Raw genomic sequence first — 22,257 nt, forward strand, 5'->3', positions numbered from 1 at the left:
AGGACACACAGACTCGCAAACACGAAACCCCAGAGAGCCCTCACCTACCTCCTGTGATACTGCCAAGACCACTTCTGGGGGAACATGACACTGGTCTCATGCCCCTGACTCACCAGGTCACACATGGTGACAAGACCCTAGGGGCACCTCCTCATGGACCCCTAGGCTGTGCAGAACTCATCCAAGGGCCCCTGGCTTGCAGAGCACTCTTTCCCCAACACTCATCTGACCGGGCCACCCCCACCCGAAAACTCATTAATGACTCCCCATGGCCTAAAGCTATGGTCCCCAAAGTAGTATATAGGAAAAAAATGACAAGACCTTTTATTTGTACTCAGCTTTTTTCCCTCATCCATCTTTATTTTTACTTATATGTGTATGACTTATGAAGTGCATAGTATCTTTAGCACAGTAGTACACATAGGTCATTCATAAATAAGTACACAAGTACACACTCAAAAAAAAGTCTACCCGTAGGGACACATCACCAAGAGTGTGCAGTTTTCCAGTCAAAGAGTTAAATTCAACCTCCTAAGCCAGGCTCATCCCAAGGTGGGGCTGGGGGGTCTGTCCACACAGAAGACAGCCAAACGGGCCCATCCCTTTCACACCTCTCACTCAGCTAACCAAATCACCAAGCTGCTGCTCCAATTCGCAAATGTACCTCAAATCCATCCACCGGTCGCCACCTCCACCTCCAAGCACTCAGCCAGACCACTGTCAGCTCTCACCCAGCCCACCTACCGATCTCCCCACATCTGCCTGGAGCTCCCACAAACGGTTTTCCACACAGATTGCCTGAGTGATCTATCCAAAATGCGAAACTGATTACTTCCCATCCCTTCTTAAACTCTTAAATGTGTTCCTCAACCTTGTTAGGACATGGTGAACACACAGCCCAGCCTCACCTCTCTCCTCCCTGCCCTCTGCATTCCAGCATAGGAAGGAACCCTGATGCTTCCTCCCCCAAGTTCACACCTGTAGTCACCTCCAAGCTCAGCCTCTATGTGCTTCTCCAGGAAGCCTTCCCAAAGCCCTACGGGAGACCTGGCTTCCCCGTTACACTCCCTGAAACACCCGACATGTTTTTGTAGCATTTGTGGTATTTGTTCGCCAATAATGGATCCTGTAATAAGTTATTCAATGACTATGTCCCCTTCCAGGCGTAAACCAAGGAAATACATCATGCTCATCACAGCTCCAACCTCACTCCCCAGCTTTGGGCCTGGCTCGGGTCGGAGTTCCAGACACTTGCTGTATGGTAAGCCAATCTTTCAGCCTGCCCCCAGTATTCCAGCCCATAGGAATACTTTTCCACACACAGCCCAAAAGCCAAGCTGCCTAATTGCTCCTACAGTTGGACTTAAAGGATTTCTCCTCTCAAAACTCAGCCTGCTCTGCCTGCTGCCTCTTGTGTCCTGGGCATGGTACAGACAAGTATGGCCACTGCCCCTACCCTAGCACCCTGCCGTTTATAAACCTGCCTCCCTGCCAGCCTGAGAGCTGCCAGAGGCAGGGACAAGTCTGCACCTTAGTCTCCACAGGGCCTGAGAGCACCCCGGTGACTGTGTCTATCTAACACGAGGTCTGAGTTGGCTCATTTGTGTATATCCCCTTTCTCCCTGAAGACACTCGCCGCCTTCCTCCCTCTTTTCACTCTCCCTTCAACAGAGCAACAATAACAGTATAGCAACACCTCGTAAAGCTTTCCACAGCCACAACACCCAGTCAGACCTGCCCCTGAAAAGGAAGCCGGGATGCATCTGATGGGGGGCAACTGGCCACACGACGGTGGTACCCACAGCTCCACGTCAGCAGTGGCTGGAAAGGGCAAGGACCTGCCCCCACTGCGCACAGTCCGGCTACACACACGAGGCATGAGAAACACGTACTGGTGCCACCTCAACACGATCCCGCCAAGGAAGGGAGGACAGTGGGAGAGGAAGCAATCAAAAGACAGAACTCTGTCTGCCAAACACACTGAAGAACATTCTGGAATTGCAATGGCCTTTGATCACCCTGCCTCAGTCAAGCAAGGCTTTTGAATTTCAGAAAGTAACAGGCGTGGGTTTCCAAAACCTAATGTGGGGCTCCACGTCACTTAGTGATGGGTCCTCCTCTCCTCCCTCCTCCCCTTCTCTGACAGTGAAGTGTCTAAGATGTCACACAAGGGCAGACTCAGTCCCAATTCCCGTGAAGCTGGCTGGTGCCAGGGCAGCTGCAGCCTCCAGCTCGGGCAGGTTTTCACGCAAGCCCACCCCAGACCTCCCTGCTCTGGAGGGCCCGGGAGCAGCCAGGGCGCACGCCCTAACCTAAGTAGGGCTGCGACCCTCTGTCTGCAGTGCCGGGTCACCACCCAGGGCACTTCACCATCTACGCTCCAGACCAGGCATGTCAGGCAGGCCTCACCTCCTTGACTGCCCATCTCCCTCTGTCCAAATCAGAAGGTCAATCTGCACGGCTCAAATGTTTTCCTGATGTGGTCCCTTCTGCTCCATGCTTTGGCGAACATTCGGTCAGGCCACTATTTAGCTGTTAACAGTAAAAGCAGCTCCCACATACAAAGTGCTAACTACTCCCCAGGCACTGTGCTAAGCACTTTGTGAACACTGTTACATGCAGTCCTTGCAATGCCTCTGTAAGGGAAATACTTGTATTACATTGTCCCACTTCACAGATTGGGAAACTGAGGACTAGCAACGTTAAGTGAGGCTCCTGAAGTCAAGCAGCTAGGAAATGATTAGACCAGAAATGAAAGTCTAAGACTGCCTGCCTCCTAGAGCCTATTCCCTTAAACCCCTAAGCACTGCTGCTTCCCACTACATACTCCCTTCATTCTTCCTCAGTCTACAGAAGGGGAAACCGAGGCATGGAGCTGCAAGGCAACTGGCCCAAGTTCACATTCAGTTAATCAACACCAAGCTAAGAACTAGAAGCCAGGTCTCTCCCGCTACACCTGGAACAATATTTACACCCATGGTCAGCAGTCGCCCCTCCTGCCCCAACCACCCTGTCAAAAAGAAAACCAACCCAAACCCAGAGGCCAAAGAAAGACCCGTAACATGATCCAACCTGAAGAGAGCGGGTCATTTCCCCTCTAAAGCGCCTGTCCCCCTAACTGTACTGTGGAGCTCACCGGTTCTCTCTGTCCTTATCTTTTCTGCCACCCTCCCCAAAAAGACCAAGTCAGTTCTGGTAAGGCTGAGGAGCAAGGACCCGCGGCCTCAGCACAAAATGAAGTGTCTCCTTGTGACCTGCACTCATGGGGGACTTGCCTCAGAGAAATTCAAGCATCACCCAATTCAGAAACTAAGGAAATGAGTCATGCCTCTTTTAGGAAGCCGAAGACATGACCTTCACTTACAGAGGAGGAAACTGAGGCAAAGAGCTGCAGCAGCAGCAAGCTGGTCAAGGCCCCATGCTGCTGGGGCGAGGGGGTGGGTAGATGGGAGAACTTCCTCAGGACCCGGATGCCCCCAACTCTCTTGTCGTATTCCTGTCTGAAGAGCTAGGAGAATCTGCTACATTTCTTTAGGAGTCAGGCCCTCATCTCTTTCTCTCTATATTTATTCCTTTGGCTTTCAAATCCAGAAAACTTTCACCGAAAAAAAAAAAGAAGAAAAAAAAAACCCACACACGCAGGCACAGGCAAAAAGAAGCCACATTTGTCACGACAGTGGAAGCTCCCTCATCAAGCAACCGAGGTCGAAACTGGCTCCTAATTAATATTAACCCTCCAAATCAGAGTCATGCTCAGAAAACCTGGGATGAAGAGACACAGGGCGGGAGGGGAGTCGCCAATTTTCTTTTTACTTCATCTGGAAAATTAAGAGCACCGCTGATTTGAACAAGAAATCATCAAGGAAAGCAATCACAACTCCACACGGCCTGCACCTCGATGGACTTGGCTGTGTCGCCTGCCACTTCCATGCGCTGAAATTAAAATGATTGTGGCAAGAATAGCAATGATGGCACGGGTTTGTCACTTCTCCTGGATCCTTAGAAAACATAAAAACCCCTACAGAAGATTCTGAAGACGATCAGGCAAGAGGTCCTCATTTGTCACAATAAACCAGCAGAAAACTGGTCAAAGACTCCACCTCAGTCCTTTGGACAAGGATGTCCCCCCCGAGACCCTTTACCTCAAAGAATCGTGAAGAGGCAGTGAATGCAGAGCCTGGCACTGAAGTGGGGAGGGGTGCCCGGAGACCCTCCACGCCAAACCCAACACTTACTTGCTGTTTCTGCATTAATTACAATAAACTGCTTCATAGCCTAGCAATCACTTAATGGAGTGGCAAATATGGCTTTTTCCCTATAATTAGTCAATGTAATCTACTACTATTTCTCTCCTCCTGGCCACCCCTTTCCATCCTCTACACACTAATATTCACACACACCCCGTCCCCTCCCCAGGATCCACTTATAATGGTAATATTGTTCCCCGTTCACGGCAATACCTGGAAAATTCCACACAATGGACGTGAAGTAGAGGGGACTATTTTGGAAGTGAACAAGGAGATCTGGACATGCAAACTGCAGATGTGCTAAGGCGTCTCGGGGGGCTTTCTGGCTCTGATAATAGAGCTGAGGCTCAGAGATCTACCACGCCAATGCTGGGCTACGGGCATTTCCCAGAGCTCTGCCAACCTTATTCCCACTCACACGTCCCCAAGTAAAAGGTTCTATGGAAAGGCAACACTTATCCCCCATCCCAACGTTCTCCCTCCCTCCCAACTGTCCTCACTCACTGCTGGGAATCTTTCATTTCCTTAGAGTTATTTCTCCTTTTAAGCACCTCCCAAACCTCTTCTACCATTCAGCCCTGCGCTTCTGGATACCACCAAGCATGAGAGAACAAACCCACCTTCAACGGCTTGTGGACACCATCTGAGGTGCCTGACTAAATAAAAGTATTTCTCTACCATTGAAAATTTGGGTTTTGTGAAAGGAAGCCCTTAACACAGCCCGTATGCATGTAGATTAAGGATAATAACATCACCTTCTCACTGTGTGCTTTTCTCTACGCCTTCCTCGCCTTCTTCGAAGCACTTACCAGCTAATTTCAGGTGTCCGCCTGTCCAGCAAGAGCAGGACACTTTGTATCTTTCTCATTTTTAAGATACAATTACATATATTTGTATCAGACAATTAAGTTCACAAACTCATCCTAGAAAAAGTGCTACATACCTCACTGCTGAATATCACTACTTTCTGAAATACTCTCCTTGGGAAGCTATACACTGACGCCAGCACCTCGTCCACCCTTCTAAGCATTTTGGAACTCTTTTTCTGGAATGGCCATCAGAGCTGTCATATTACCCTTGATGTCCTGAATGTCATCAACATGTCTTCCTTTCAATATTTCCTTTATCTTCGGGTAAAGAAAGAAGTCATTGGGGGCCAGATCAGGTGAGTAGGGAGGTGTTCCAATAATTAATTGTTTACTGGCTAAAGACTCCCTCACACACAGTGCCGTGTGAGCTGGTGCATTGTCGTGATGCAGAGCCATGCATTGTTGGCAAAACTTCAGGTCATCTGACTTTTTCTTGCAGCCTTTTCAGCACTTCCGAATAGTAAACTTGGTTAACTGTCCAGTTGGTACAAATTCTTAATGAATAATCCCTCTGCTATCAAGGTTAGCAACATTGTTGCAACAAGGTCGCGAACTTAATTGTCAGACCTCCTACTACATATATTTTATACACATACATACACACACACACAGGGTGTGCCCAAAAAATATATATGCATGATTTGTATTCATCTTTTGTTATTGGCAAACAGGAGGGTGCCAAAAAAATGTATCCACATTTTAAGAGATGTTATCTTAAAATGTGGATACATTTTTAAGAGATGTTATCTAAAATGTGGATACATTTTTTTGGCACTCCCGGGTATATCATTACTATTGTAATACAATGTTTCCCTTTCTTAAAGTGTTCAGGTCCTCATTTTTTTGGCACCCTCTGTATATGTCCCTGGTTATGGGGAAAGGAATTAACATGTTCTAAGTGTCAGATGCCTTATGTATAGCATCTCATTTCATACCCACAACTTTATTATCCCCATTCTTTAGCTGTAGAATTAAAGCTCAGAAAGGTTTAAAGAACTTCTAACGTCACAGAGTTAGTGGCAACACCAAGATTCAAGATGGGTCCCTCTGAGCCCAGAGGCTGTGCCCCAATCAAACCACATGCCTCATTTGTTATAGCACACGCGTGTGTCTGAATCCAAAATATATGCAATTCTGCCCGTCATATATATTCACATACATCCACGTGTGATACTCTTTTGTATTTCTCAATTACATAAGAAAAAACATGTAAGGCAGTAGATTCCGGCACTTAACAATTCGACCACTGAGTAAGGCAGGCAGTCAGCATTTGGACAAACTTGCCACAGGACATCCGTCTTCCTAACACTACTATAACTCACGCATCCACAGCACTTTCTGCCCGCCAGACACCCTTCTAAGCACTTTATATGTCAACTCATGTAACCCTCACAACAAACTCATGAAGGAGATACTATTATCACCTCCATTTTACAGATGACGAAACTAAGGCCCAGAATATTTAGATAACATGCTGAAGGCCACACAGCTGGTAAGAAGACCTCCTGCTTCCAGAGCCGTTTTTAAACACTAAGCCACCTCAACAGAAAGTCAGAAAAATATTAAAGTCGATGATAAATGTGGGGGAGGGTAATGGGGTGGGATCAGGCCTACATTTAGAGCATTTTCCCATATTTTTAGGCCTCTGTATGACAGCAACTCATTCACAAGCCGGTTTCATGATTTCTCTATCACGAACAATTGCTCTATTCAACCTCTCCTGTCAATATCTGAGACAAGAGCCCAGAAGGCCTGAGGAGCTGGTCTCTAGGCAGCTGTTAAAGCCCCTGAACGGGGGGAGATGTCTGGGGATGCCTGAGTTCAAACCCACAAAGCACTTCCCTGACACTTGGAGTTTTGTCTGGATGCCCTGAAAAATGGTCATTTTCTCATTAACACAATCAATCCTTCTCCTGGGACGGCCAAGGAGTCTGACCGTCCCTTCTCCATCACCTCTTTACAGCCTGGGGAAGAACTCAGGTGCCTGTTTCCACAGTACCTTCTGCTGTAATCCACTGGGATCGTGCTAAAGAGGGGCAGCTAGGAGAGCTAATCCTGTGCACACACAGGCCTTGAGCAAACAGGGTGATGTGGCGATAGCAGCAAACCCAACATGCTAACGTGGCAGCGTGCCAAGCACAAGCCGCCCAGGCAGGACTTGTGTTCAAAAGAACTTTAATTGAATTCTTTCAGAAAGTACAGCCGAAAAATTCATAATGAGGTTCCCCCCCTCCACTATGTTAGTCAGTTTTACAGTGGTGTGGACCCAGTGAAAAACCATTTTTAACAAGGATATGGGACGTATATGGACATTAACCTGAACATCGTGTACTGCGGAGGGGAAACAATGATCCAACGCAGGGATTTTTCTTTTCAAAGCAAACGTAAGTAAGGCATTCTGCCACAATCAGCTTTGCGACTCCTATTAGGACAGGAAAACAAGTTCTGAACCTGGCTCCCTAGTGAAAAACGTAAAATTTGTATAATTAAAATTATACTTGTGAAATTCAAACACACTTTAATTTCCTAAGGGCCCCCTAATCAAGTCAGAAGTTCTTACTAAAACCAATTATCTGCTTTGAAAACAGAAGAAGAAACATATACACGTAGCCGTCTTGTGGAGTCCACAGCCCAATTGTTTCCTAGGTTCAAGCACGCTCATTGGCTCCTTTTCTCCAAGGTGGGAGAGACAATGAACCTACTGCATTGGTTTTTAAGCGTTATGTGTGTAAGTTTAAACATGTTTGTTTATTTGTTTGCCTTTAGCTATAAAAATGACATGTTTGAGAGATATCCCAGAGGGAATTGAAAAGATTTTTTTTAAAAAAAAAAAGACATGCATCAATACAAACACACTGAATTTCTAGCCACCCACCCCAACCCCAGCCCGGGTCCCATCTCGCTTTTTTTCTTAAGATCTCACAGCAGTTTTTAAACACTTGCCCATTCCTGTTCACTCCAACGCCATGATGAAGAATAAGATGGAAGATACTAGATTCATTTCTGGAACAGGCTGAACCAGGTACCCCCAAGGTCCTATTCAGTAAGTCAGTAATACCCAGGTTTCTCACTTCCTTGCTCAGGTTATATACCCAACATGTTGCAGCTTTTCTTAAGTAATTGAAAATTCTTGCACCAGAGCAACATGGAAATACGGAATACTCTCCAAGCCTCTAAAATATTTAAGAAGCCGTTGTTGCAATGTTTCATTTATACCATCAATATGAAATGCTATCAGGCTAAGGCCTTTATAAGGGAGGGGGGGGGAAGGAAGCTGTGCTCCAACAGGTTTTCTCTTCCCACCTCCCTGGAATCCATTTCAGATGAGAATATTGACTTTTTACACTCTTGGCTTTGGTCTTCAACCGTGCCGGGCTCTGGGATCTCAGCTTCACGTGCCACCCACCCTGGCTCCAGCAGGTACCCAGAAGGTAAAAAAAAGGCCTCCCCATTTAAAACTTTACTTTTCAGGAAGTGGGAATAGATGGAGACTATTGCAGCAAACTGAGCAAGGTCTGGTATGAAAACTGTCATCACAAGACTTAGGAAACAAACACGAATGTTCGCACACACACACACAGGCGCCCACACACACATACAGAAGGAAACCAATGGCTGAAAGCAAGGCTTGGGAACTGCTACTCCCCACTGGTTCCCTGCCCCCTTCCCACCAGAGTGGTCAGCTCATTAATGTCACTCAGTACCACGTTTTGCTACACTAGGTCGTTCTGTACTCTGTTCCTGCAGGCAGCCCAAAGATGGCTTCCACTGTAAACTTCTGTTCTTTGAGAAATTATCAAAAGCTTTGATTTGAAGAAAAGAAAAAACTTTCTCAGAGTCTCTCTGCTCACTCTTTCCCCTCCTCTGCTTTCTTCTCTATGGTGCTTTATTCAAAATCACTCCGCACACAAACCATGCTCTGAAAGTCATTTACAACATGCCAGGCTAAAAAAAAAAAAAAAAAAAAAAAGAGCTAGTGTAGTGATTGCAGTGGCCCGTTTATTTGCAATTGCCCAAAGAGAATAATTCATTTCGATGGAGGATATGGCTGAAGCCCTGAATACATTCCAACACTGTTTTCTGCCCTTCAAAACAATAAAAATGTAAAAACCCAGACGAAAAAAGTCCCAAGGTGACAGGAATGAGACTCTCTTGACCCCTGAGGAATTTATTCTCCTGGATCTTCTAAAGTACTCTCTCCTCAGAATGTATCATCAAGACCATTTTATTAGATTTTTCTAAACCCTTGAAATTGTCACATAATTGAAACAGAAACAGCAATTTAGAGCTCTGAATGGATTTCTTAAAAAGAAGATGCTGGGCTTGCCCAACATCTCCTCCTTGGCTGCTCTCACCCCTAACCTAAATGTAAGGCCCTTACACACAAAACCCTATTTATCTTTTAAATCCTCCTATACCATAAAAGTTACACATTCCCCTAATGCCTTAGACTTCAGGACATTCGGGAGAAAACTCATCGCAGACAACAGGCTAAAAAAAGAATCCATTAGCATTAACTGGCCTGTCACAGCCAGTGACAAATAAATGAATGTGATGCTTTCAGATCAGTCATTGGGGGAACTACCCCCAGGCAGATAAAGACCAGGACTGGGAGAGAGAAGGCTCATGGGGAGACCTTTCACACAGCGGGGTCTTAGCTGTCCCCTAGCTGCACCCCAGGACTTCACTCTCAGAAGCAGCAAAAACACAGCATCACATATGGAAAAGGAAATGAATTCCCAGTGCCCACTGAGCATCCCCAAGATAAAGGATGCTCACCATCTCCCTTTCGAGAGCCAAGACCCCAGGAACAGGCCAAGCCACTGACACATGCTGTTCTATCCATCACCCCTAGAAAGGGGCCACGGTACCAATCAACCCATGAGCTGTAATCTGGGCAGTGCCATCTTTGGGGACAGTAGCAGATAATTAATGCTTACACTGGATCCACTACATGCAGATATCACCCTAGGCCCTTCCTTTAATCCCCTTAACAATTCTATGACACAGGCACTGCTTAAAAACCCCATTTTACAGATGAAGAAATGGAGGCACAAAACCATTAAGTGATTTGTCCAAACTTCCATAGCTGGCAAGTGGCATTTAACTATGCTAAACAAATTCTTACAAAATAGGCAACAGAAATTAACCTGAAGCTTCCTGGCCAGACCACAAGAAATTCTATTCAGCAGCCTGAGCATCTTACAGCATTCAGGCAAAATGCAAGAATCTAAAATCTACCCATTCATGTTGGATGTAGCGGGGCTTAATGGTTAAGGGAGCGAGAACAGAGGATTCAGACAGCCTTTGGTCCAAATGCCAACCCTGACCCTTACTAGTTCTGTGGCCGCGGGAAAGCTGCTTATCCTCCCAGGCCTCAGTTTACCCATCTGTCAAATGGAGATACCAACAAAGCACTGATGTAAGGATTAAATTAAAAGACATTTGAGTATATCAGAGGCTTAGTATGGTGCTTCAAACATAATGCCTCACAAAAAGTAACAGCCATTATTCTGAGTCAGGATTTTTCTTTTTGATTATTCAGTCTCAAAGCTAAAATAGAAGTATGACAGCCAGAAACTTACCCCAAGAATAACTTTCCAAATGGTTGGGAGTTTCATGCTATCTACCCTTGAAAGGGGGGGGAGAGTGGGATACCTGCCCCCGCTGGACCCCCAATGCTAGACTATTGCTACGATGTACCACAGGGCGCTTGGTCCCAAGCCCTCACTTGCTCACACCTCTCACTCCACACAGAAGGCAGAGGCTGTGATTCCAGAACCACCTATTCCTCACACCAGGCAGCCACTCAGTCCATGGTGGTGACCTCAAGTGACACTACCTATGAAGTCACCTGTCAGGCAGCTTTGAGCCACAGGGCACACCATTGGTGTCATACAGACCATCAGTGGTTTCCATACCAAGAAACGACATCTCGGTGTCTACACATAGTCACACCACAGCTCGGACAAGGATGAAGTACAGAACTTTAGAATTTTGTCTCTATCACGGCCCCTTTTAAGGAGGCAGAGAGGAAGGGAGAATGTGGAAACGAGAGGAGGGTAGAGCTTTTTTTAAGTGCCACACACCCCAAAGAGCAGGGGTGGTATCTGCCAAGAACATCGGTCCCCTAGAAGGGACACTAGCCAGAGAGAATGCAGTATGCATTTCACCGAGGGCACAAGTCCAGGATAAGAAGCTCTCCATGAAATTGCATCAGCCATAGTCTTATCAGTGACCCCAGCTTCTATATTGGTCCCAAAGAGCTCAGAGCATCATACGAAGCATCGCCGTCATCCTGCACACACACAACAGGTTCCCCAGCACCTGCCAAGGAAAGCACGACCTCATGTGCTTTGCCTGGCATTCGACGCCTTCCACCACCTGGCCCAAACCTAGTCTCCCAGCCTCATCCCGGAGTAGGCTCAGCACACACCCTGGGCTTCAGCTGCACTTCCTGACCTCTCCTCACTCCGGGTAGGAAGAACTGCATTCCTGCCATTCTTCCTTCCTACCTGTTCTTCAGGATCTGGGGCAAAGAGCAGCTCCTCCGAGAAGCTGTCTTCACTCTTCCTTCCTCTTAACGCTGGTTCTCTCTTCCTGTGCTGAGGGCATCCTCTCCCGTAACACAGGCAGCACCTCTCCTCCCAACGTGCAGGTAAGACCCCTGAAGACAAGAACTGCGTCTCTTCTGTCACTTTGCATTCATCCTATCTAAATGGAGATCCAGAGCGCGCAGAAGGGCAATATTAAAAGCTAAGGTGTTTGGTTTTCCATTCGTAAAACCTACTCATGCCTTTAGCGTTTATTGCCCAGTGGAGCAACGCGGCATGAACCTAAACAACCATAAAACTCAGAACAAAGTGCCTCCCACAGTCCCTGGTGCTGAGCAGAAACTTGGTCAATAATTACTAACTACGGCAAGAGGCAACTGAATGTATGAAAACATACGGTCCATCCCCACCCCTCCCGTCACTCTTACCCTGCCTAGGTTTTCACACCTGCTGGCATGTGATATACTTATCCCTTTGCCCATTGCTTATTTGCCCCACTAGAGTGAAAGCCCCATTGAGGGCGGGGACTTTGTCTTACTCTCCACACTATCCCCAGAACCAGACAGTGTCTTGCACACAGTAGGTGCTCAATAATGTGTGGTGAATAAATGAATGTGTGAAGGCCTAGCACAATGCCTAATGGCTTCAGCAATAAGTTTTTGCTAATTTATTACTGTTGGAAGGAACATAACCAAAAAACAAACAAACAAACAAACAGTCAAGTGCTGTGGAATTCCAGAGAAAAAAAGATTACATCCATGAGGGAACAGGGACGGCTGTGCAGAAAAGGTAACAATTACGTTGGGCTTTGAAAGAGGGGTCTGTTTTGTACTGTAGAGAGAAGGAAGGGCAGTGCAGGTGGGGACCCACAAAAGGACAGCTATTCAGAAAAGGGTGACACTCACTTTCAAGGCAGACAAGCAGGGAAATAAGCTGGAAGAAGAGAGCCCGCTACCCCCAGCCCCCTAACCCCATATAGATCTTAAAGGGCCTTACCTATCAGGCCATGAAGGTTAGACTTTGTTCAAGGGGCACCAGGAAACCATGAAGGGTATCCTGAATCCCCCCCAAAGTGGGTGCATAAAGAGTCAGCAATTAAAAGCAATTAAACAAGCTCTTATGAACTGAACCCACCAGATCAAACAAGAGGGCAGAGAATGATAAACTACATCTCCCTCTGTGTTCTCAGGGCTTTTGCTGGAGAACGTTAGGGTTTAAAAATACAAAATAGGACACGAAGAATGGAGGCCGCCTCCAGGGGCACCCAAGATGGTCAGCTGTTTCCTCAGAGACTGCCTTCCTCCTCCTCCCTTCCTGGGGGACAGAGAGGTCTCAGTAATCTGCCAAAAACATCTGACATAGAACACAGGAGCCTGACCTTAACACTGAAATGAAAGCATGTGAGGAAAGGCAGAATCCAGGGAAAGGACATTTGTAGGACGCGGTGCCCCTCCTCCTGCGCTGACACCTGCTGCTGACTGGAAGGCAGGAAAGAGCTGCTCTCCCTACAAGAAGGAAGCTAAGCCACTAACCCTCCAGGGTCCTCGCCATGTGGACAAGGGCTGCAGACACACCACCCCCTCCCGGCTGGGAACCAGAAACCCACCGCAGGTCTGTTAACTGTGGCTGCTGAGATGACAGCTGCAGATCATCCAAGATGGCAAGACGCTAGAATGACCCGACCCACAGCAGCAGGGGAAGGCCAGATGCCGAAAAATCACCCCTTGCCCTTGAGAAGCTGCCAAGAAACCGCTCCTGCGGAACAGGAGGTGCATGTGTAAAATGCTCGTGCTGCGCTGCACCCATCTGGATGCCTGCTTAACAGAGAAGCTTCGAGGGAACAGGAAAACCTGGCTTCCAGCTCAACCTTGCCACAACGTAAGCTGTGTGACCTGGGGCAACGGACATAACTTCCCTGGGCGCCAGCTGCCTCCACTTTGAAAAAGGCAGGCTGAATTCAATCATGCATTTCCCAGTTACCAAACGCCAACCACCAATAGCAAACGCCCCCCTGCCGTCAGGAGGCTTACATTCCAATGAAGATTTTTCTTTGGTCATTGTCACCATCATGATTTTTTTTTTTAATTCTACAAAAATAGTTCTATAATAATAATAATATTCAGCAGACAGTTGTGCCAGGTTCCCGGCAAAGACTTTTTGCATTCACCTTGAAAGCAGCTCCAGGTTGAGCACTACACTATCCCTGATTTTAAAGAGGGGGAAACTGAGGCTCGGAGGGCTTAGGTGACTTGTCCACGGTCATCCAGCTGCTACTGAAGGCAACTGGAAATAGTTTCCTTCTCTTGATCCCCTTGATGAACAGAAGTTTCTGGCCTCTAAAACCAAAGAAGGAAAATGGCAACAGAGGTGTATAGTGCTTTACTATACACGAGGATAATTAAGGCAGATGGTGAGTTACACCAGACTCACTCTTGCTGCAAGCTGCTAGGCAGTCTCTTGGTTTCTCCACACAAGAAAAAGAACCCACAAGCTTGAACAAAACTCTTGCGGGCAGCCAACGTGCCTGCCCAAAAGGAAGACAGGGTATGACATGATGGATCCCATTCATCTCCATGTCTCCAATGGCTTCAAATTAAGTCATCTTTGTAGAGGAGCGAGACCATTTTAATTTTTTAAAAGATGGGGAGACACTCTTCCGTATTTCACAAAATGAAATAATCATCTGGAGAAATGGATCTAGAACAGACAGATCTTCTTCTGATCAAAATGTACTTCACTAATTAATGACCACTAGTCTCCAGAGTCACCCCTTGACTAGTTAATAAAAGCCCCCTTATAGTTCACTTGAGATGTGAACATTTACATCGCAAAGGGGGATAAATGAACTGCAGGATTCAAAACCCTTCCTTCAGTCGCTCATTAAAATTCTGGTCAAAACAGATTTTTATTTACATGATACATTAAAGAATATTATGACAGTACTAATACAAAATCTGTTCTTCACTGCTGCGGATTTTCTTTCGTATTAAGTTACAGTTTCTTTCCACTCGTCTTGTTTTAACACCTCCACGGAATATTTCTCTGGCGAGTGTTAGCAAGGAGGGACAGCCAGAAAGCAGAGAAATGAATTTTAACTGAAACGCACGCGGACATATCATTTACAAGATCTTTACCCAGCCCACGAGGAGGGGCACCGTTCACCTTGCCCCTGGGACCCTAACACACACACACACACACACAAGGCTCATTGAAGGGAAATAAACAATAAATAAATAAGGCTTGACTTCAAGTTTTATACTCCTGCCAGCCAGGTTCTGGCCTCCAACACGAACGTCAGTCTGAAATCCCCGTGGCCCGGCTTAAATTCTATCGGAAAATAATCATAGACAAGGAAGGCACTTTCTCCCCACCCTGCCCCAACTCCCAACCACCACACTCCCCCGCCAATTTCCCAGTTGCCTCACTGGGCTTGAGCAATTCCAGAACCCTCTGAAAGGAGGCCCTGAGGGGTCAGATGGAGAGACACTACCAGACAGTGTCACACAATGGGATGACATCATAGGGGTTGGGCAAAGCACTCAACCACGAAACTTCAGTCCTGAGATTCTGGCTGTGGTTCTGCTCCACAGCCCGACGACCACGCTGAGAGATGCCTCCTCTTCCGGAACAGAGAAGAGATACAGTGTGTTACCCCACAGGACAGCACACTGGGAGAGAGCCCAGTTCGGGAGTCACGTTGCCTACGTGGGTACCTTGTACTTCTCAACCCATTTGCACCGTGGTTTCCTCATCTATAAAACGGAGCAAATACTACTGCCCACCTCATAGGGCAGAGGGGGAGACTAACTGAGTTAATCTGCATAATGTCCCTACAACAGTGCCTGGCACATACATTCAGCTCATGTCATTATTATCACGAGACCTCTCACAAGACTGGTGTGAGGGCCTATCAAAAGTAACAGTAAAAATAGCAGGTTAACACCCAGGTATTACCCAGCACCAGGTCTTTTCGTCAGTACTTTACCTTTATTAATTTATTTAGTCCACAAAAAAATTCAATGCGATGGGGAAACTGAGGTTCAGGGAAATTCAATGATTTGCCCAAATTCACACAGCTAACGAGTGGCACAGCCGGGATCTGAAGCCAGGCCATCAAGCTTGAAAATATCAATGACAGTAAATAATAAATGATTAAACCAACAATGATAATGGTGCTGGTGATGGTGAGTTACAAGGCCCACCCCATGCCAGGCTCTTTTATTCTTCACGTCAACCTTTTCAGGGAGCTACTGTCACCACTCCCATTTTGCAGAAGAGCAAACCGAGATGGACAGGAGGTACTTTGCTCAATGTCGAGGACTTGGGATTCAGATAGAGATAATGGATAGGAAAGTTCTTTGTACAGTAAAGTGTGTCATAAAAAGTAAGGTATAGGGCCGGCTCAGTGGCTCAGGTGGTTGGAGCTTCATGCTCCTAACTCCAAAGGCTGCCAGTTCGATTCCCACATGGGCCAGTGGGCTCTCAACCACAAGGCTGCTGGTTCAATTCCTCTAGTCCCACAAGGGATGGTGGGCTCTGCCCCCTGCAACTAAGATTGAACATGGCACCTTGAGCTGAGCAGCTGCTGAGCTCCAGGATGGCTCAGTTGTTTGGAATGCATCCTCTCAACCACAAGGTTGCCGGTTCGACTCCCGCAAGGGATGGTGGGCTGCACCCCCTGCAACTAACAATGGCAACTGCACCTGGAGCTGAGCTGTGCCCTCCACAACTACCCTCCACAACTACGATTACAACTTGAAAGGATAACAACTTGACTTGGAAAAAATCCTGGAAGTACACACTGTTCCCCAATAAAGTCTTGTTCCCCTTCCTCCAATAAAAAAAAATCTGTAAAAAAATATTTTTTAAATAAATTAATTAATTAAAAAAGAGTAAGGTATAGTTATGAAATCCTAGAATTTCATGGAAAGATGTCCTCCCTGAGCTGGTTTAACGTTAGCTCATATGTAAACGGGTGACAATTCACCTAAAATATCCCAGACTCTGGGTTGGTGGGGGGGAGGGGGGGAGGGGGTGGGGGGAGGGAATGGGAAGGGTATGTGCATACACACTGTGACAAGTTTGAGAAATATTCTGTCTCATTTTCAAGTTGAATGCATCACTGAAAAATCAAATGTCAAAGTATATTAAAATGAAATATTGCCCTCCTGGTTAAGAAAAAAGGGCGGGGGGGGGGGGGGTTGGCAGAGAACAAGTAGGAAGGGAAAACAGGTCAAACCCATGGTTTGACCAAGTCAGTGATTTTTCCAGTTTCCCTCTAGGGTAATCTGATCCTAGTTCTGGGTGATCAAATGACTAACCTGGAAATTTGAAGATTCACACTTATGGAAGAAATAGCAATTCTTCCAAACCCAGGAAATACTGCTCATTCTGGAAGTCTTCTGAAATGTCAAGGATCACATAGAATTTGGAAAGCAACCTTTAAACAGTTAAGACAGTCCCAGAGTTTGTGCTCAGTACAGAAATAATCTAACCTCTTTGGCTCATTAATTCCTATTATTTGCTTAAGCATTAGGAAAAAAAAAAAAGCCTTAAAGTATTTTACTATATTTACTTAAGAGATTTGTGTTTAGAAAGGGAGAAAGAAAGAGAGAGAAAGAAAAGGAAAGAATCACATGGAAGAAAAAGAAAGAAGAAAGGAAGGGAATCGCACAGCAGGCTCAGACCTGAAATTCTCAAAATATTCACAAATGCCAACTTTTTCTTCATTAATGTGCAAAACCGTTCCTCCCTTTACACAATTACAAGGTTCCACTTCTAGGAGACCGTGCTTAAAGAAATAAACTGAATTTGCTAAAGCCACAGCCCGTTCCCTTTATGACTTCCAAGCAGAAGCTTCACCTTTTCCCCTTAAAAGAATGCCAAGGCCACAAGATGCAGATAAAGTATTTCTTCGTGTTATATAGGAAAGAAAAAAGTATAATTAAAAAGTGCAAATTCAACACGTAAGCCATAAGCCCCTAAAATTTCACCTTAGGCTCCTGCAGCTGTTCCCACAGCCACACCTGGCAAACTCAGTGAAAACTTTGTTAGCGACGCCCTTCTCAAGTAGTTAAGGCCTATCTCAAGCCTTTAAGCGAGTCTTGTAGTACCACTCCGACAAGCTTACAACATTTTCAGAACTTCTCCACCAGCGCTTGCACAGAGCAACAGCACTGTGGGTTTCAAGTGTGCCTTGATTTATCCAACCAACCTGAAACCAAGACATCCTCCGCGTCCTGTTTAGGGCTTTATAGGTCTATGTATGAAGTTGTTTTTCCAAGAAAGGACAAGCTGTTACTTAAATTCTACTTCTCTCCATAAATTCCAAGTGGTAGGGCCTCAAAAGAGTACCCTCCAAAAAGAGTCACAAGGAAATGTCCAGCTTTTCCTGATATGATCTCAGCAATGCTTAAAAAATAAATAGAACACTTGCATAAATATTGCAAGAGACGGAGGTCTGTCCTTTTACTATAAGGCTTGTCCCTACCTCAGCTAAATGCTCAGTACCCACCTCAGGGTGGTGGCTAACCTACAGACACACGGTTATCTCAGGACTATTGGCCTGGCCTGCCTCTCACAGCCACAGGTCGTCACCCTGAAGGAATGGTGTGCACCAGGTTTCAATGCTTCATTGCCAGGTCTGTTGGAAACATGAAATCCTTGGCAACCATCCCTGAGTACTAAAATCATTTTGACCAATTCTCCTCCTTACCTTGGGTTGCGCTCGACGAGGAAATGCAACTTTGGGGTCAATCTGGGAAAAAATGGAAAAGTGGGAGTCAATGACAGTACTTTGAGGAAAGAAAAAAAAAGCATGGTTAATCATGTAATTATTAATCACTCATTTCTCAGGCTTATAACCCAGCTTTTAGTAACTTCTCGGGCAACTCAATAGCTTTTTTAAACTTTGATCCAAACTTTCCTGGTCCCTCTCAAAATGTAATAAATACAGCTAGCCTTTCTGAAATGTCCTACCATATATTTCAATGTGTGATGCTGTTAAAAAACTAGATCTCTTAGGCCAGGGATTTTCTTCCTCAGACACTAAATAATAAATGGTACCTGCATCTAATTTGCAATGCATGGCTAGGAGAAAAGATGGGAACATCATCACTGAAAAAAGTCATCACCTGAGAATTAAATGTAAGAATCTTCCAGCAGTGGGTAACTGGATGGTAGTTCTTCTCCCCGGTGATAACGAAACAACACAGGAGGAAGGGATTCCAAAAATTTTTTAAACCCACCACATCAAAAATTCCCCATAGACACCCAACACAATGCTCTCCTTAAATTGACACACGCACTTTAGCAAAAGTAAATTACCTAAGATTAATCAAAGGAATAGTTCACTCTTTGTATCGCAAAAGAAAGACAAAGAAAACAGGTGTCAAAAACTATGGAGCCTGACTTGGTTCTTAAAAAAAAAATAATAAATTAAAGTAAAAGAAAACACGTGAGTAAATCCACCTTGATTTTAAAAATCACAGGGGGGTAAAACAAAACAAAACAAAAAATCTATGAGCAACCTAAACCCATATTAGAAAAGAAAGACTATCATGGAGATAGGATTTAAAAAAACTTTTTAAAAATTACTGAAAAAAAGAAGTCAGAATGTAAGGTAACCATTACGGTATTTCCCTACCCTAACCCCAATCCCAGTAGAAAAACATCCTCTACCCTAGATTAGACACTTACAAAACATGAGTCTCAACCGGGACTGGCTTTAAAATTCAAAACAATTTCCACGGAAGCATCTGAATCTAACAGGCTGACTTGCAGGGGTTAAAGTTGATGGATAGAAAACATGAGGAGGGAAGAATAAAAAAATATTCCTATTGTTGGTTTTCATTAATTTCTAAATGTCATGAATCTTTGGGTAAAATTCAACGCTGAGTGGCATGAATATTGCTACAAGTTATTTATTTATAGGCTTTCATATTAAAATTTTCCCCTCAAAATGTTAACTCTGAACCTATTTTCAGTTTTGTCACTGGGTTAAAAAAAAAAAAAAAAGAGTAATGCTCTTGAAGAATGTTTCCCTCTGGGAAAGAGCACAGAGCGGGAAAAGGTCCACCACAGGTAATTCTTGTTCGCAGATTTAATATCTCACAGGACCTCAGCGGGTAAGACATACACTCACCACATTTATCAAAGATTTACCACTTTTATTAAGCTAGTTTAAAGACCTAACAAAAGTCTGCAGCGTGTTTGTTTTCTACCTTTAAACATCACCTGAGAAATGAGAGATTACTTTTCACAAACGAAAAGACCAAAATCTCTGATCTAGGAAACTACCCTTTCATCACGATTAACATTACTGCATCTACAGGTGTATTCAGCACTGACTAGAGCTGTCTACAAGAGAAATACAACAGGTGTGGATTTCCATTCTGTTGACCAAACGTAAGACAGATACGTCTTTTCATCAACACTCTCCCAAGGTCTTTTTGTAAGCTGACCAGCACACAATTACAATAATAAGTCATCTTGTTTGTTGGGTAAAAGGTGAGGGACGTGTCTGGTGAGAGGCCAGGAGCTGGAAGGGCTAGGGAGCAGTGAAGAGAGAAGAGCGCTAAAAAGAAATATCTGAAATTATCAAATTCAAAGCCAATTGAAGAATTCCTGTATTGCACGTTGTGATAACAGCGTGTTGTACCACAATGAGAGTTCTTCGGTGTGCAAAGTTTACACGCTGAGAGCTCGAAGGGAGAGGACAGGTCAAGATTAGTATGGCAAATCCCAACCTTTTGCACATCCCTGTCAACTATTTTTTTAAAACGAGCAAAAAAGAAAACTACCAAAAATTAAAACATTAGTTAGTTAGGTACAGCTCTACTTACTGTAGCTACAAATCCTCTAGGAATAGACTAGGGTACTATTTTGGATGTGAATGGCCGTTACCTAAACAAAGCTTTTAAGGTAACGGTAAACAAGATCCTCTGTTTCCATGTCAATAAACCAACCGCTTCTGCCTCCTGCACTGAACGTTGAAACAAAGTCAAAAGCTAGGTTATACTAAACATAATAGTGACCAAAACATGTCTACAAACAATTAGGGAGGGAAAACTGCAGGCTTTGCACCAGATATTGATGGCTATGACCCACCAGCCACAGTAGAAAACCAAATACTATTTCTCCTATCCCGGGTGAAGAGGGGGTGAATAATAATTTCCCAAATTTGCCTTGAAATATTTATCCTCTTTAATTTTACTTGCTTTCTGAAGTGTCTAGCGGAAAAGTCAAAGAGTGAAAAACATTCTTCAAACATCCACTATCACCTTACAAATGATCATTCCTGAAATTAAATGACCTAAAAGTGCAAAAAGGCTGGGCCGCAGGCTATGGCAAATCAGTACCATTAATAAAGCAACTTAGTGTGTGTGAGGTCTTTACTTGGGGGTAAGGGCCATGCACCTGACCTCTGATCAGAGAAAGAGGGTAAATTTGCAAAATCAATGCAGGTGCACCAAAAGTGGCCAGGTTTTTCTTTTCTTCTCTTCCATTCAATGTTAAAACCAAACGAGACTTAGAAGATCACCTCAGTTTCACTCTTTTATTTTAGAGAAGAGGACACAGGCCCAGAGGCAGGGAACAACTTAACCTTAAGTTCATAAGGGCAGCTGGGACTAGAACCCCATCCCTTGCCTTGTCCTACTACCCCATTACAGAAAAGTGAAGCCCCAAGCAGCCCAGCACAGCACCCCAATGTCACCTCAGAACCTCTGCTTTGGCAGATGTATAAAAGCTGTTGGGAAATTCTATGAGACTTAAAGGGAAGGGAAAAAAGCATAGAGCCAACACAGGGGTTTAAATAAAACACTATGTACGCACCCCATTAAATGTAGTATTATACCCTGACACTTTCTTCCCTTCCTCTTCTGATCTCTACCTAGAGACATTTCCCCCCTCAACACAGAGCTTTAAACCCTTCTAATGCTATAAAAGTATGCTCACTCAGAATAAAGGATCTGAGAAAAAAAGGGAAAACAAATCACTTTGAAACCCAAGGCCTCAATCAGCCTTAGATTTCACGCCATCTGGAGTCACCACTGGATGCCCAGCTTGACCCTGAAAGCGTCTCCTTTCCTTCTCAAACCCCATTCCAAATCCGAAGTGCCCCAAGAGAAACCTGTTGCCTGGACCTGGAATTAGCGCCCCCTCGCCTCCTTCCCGCCCCACCCACCCCACTTGGCCCCAGTGAAGCAGGCTGTGCCTTCTGAAAGCCAGTTCCCAGCCACTGTTGGTAATGCGTGCTGTGCTTGGCTGACAAAGAAAAGTTGCCTTTGCTCTCTGGTGGAGTTTCTTTGCATGGTCCCTTGGCCCGGAAAATAGCCTCCCCCTCAAGCCGACCCCTCCCCCCAAGCCTACGCTTGGCAGCTTCTGGAGCTGCTGAGGGACAGGCTCTAAAAAGAAAACCCAAAACCCAGCCATGGCAGCAAACTTTAGAGCCAACTCACAAGCTCTGCTTAAAAGTACCCAGCTCTCAGCACAGAAGCAAAAGAAGGCACTGTCCCTTTAAATGGGGCTGTCAATGCCCAGATCGGTCCTGAAAAGGGGGTAACGATGACAACAACAACGAAAAGC

The 22,257-nt window shown here is 45.3% G+C and overlaps 1 protein-coding gene across 12 annotated transcripts in view; it reads right to left on the reverse strand.

Moving 5' to 3' along the window:
- Positions 1-22,257, reverse strand: part of MSI2 (musashi RNA binding protein 2) — a 379,844-nt gene that overhangs the window by 355,836 nt on the left and 1,751 nt on the right. For all 12 annotated transcript variants that reach the window (XR_016022877.1, XR_016022876.1, XM_088802145.1 and 9 more), the window contains exon 5: positions 18,386-18,427. Coding sequence is in view for 10 of the 12 variants with exons in the window: in XM_088802145.1 (XP_088658271.1) it covers positions 18,386-18,427 (42 nt within the window). In the remaining 2 variants the exon portion in view is untranslated. The remainder of the gene's footprint in view (positions 1-18,385; positions 18,428-22,257) is intronic.

The sequence above is a fragment of the Rhinolophus sinicus genome, chromosome 12 (genome assembly GCF_057876585.1).
Source record: "Rhinolophus sinicus isolate RSI-liver-muscle chromosome 12, RSI-T2T, whole genome shotgun sequence".
In the NCBI taxonomy this organism is placed as follows: domain Eukaryota; kingdom Metazoa; phylum Chordata; class Mammalia; order Chiroptera; family Rhinolophidae; genus Rhinolophus; species Rhinolophus sinicus.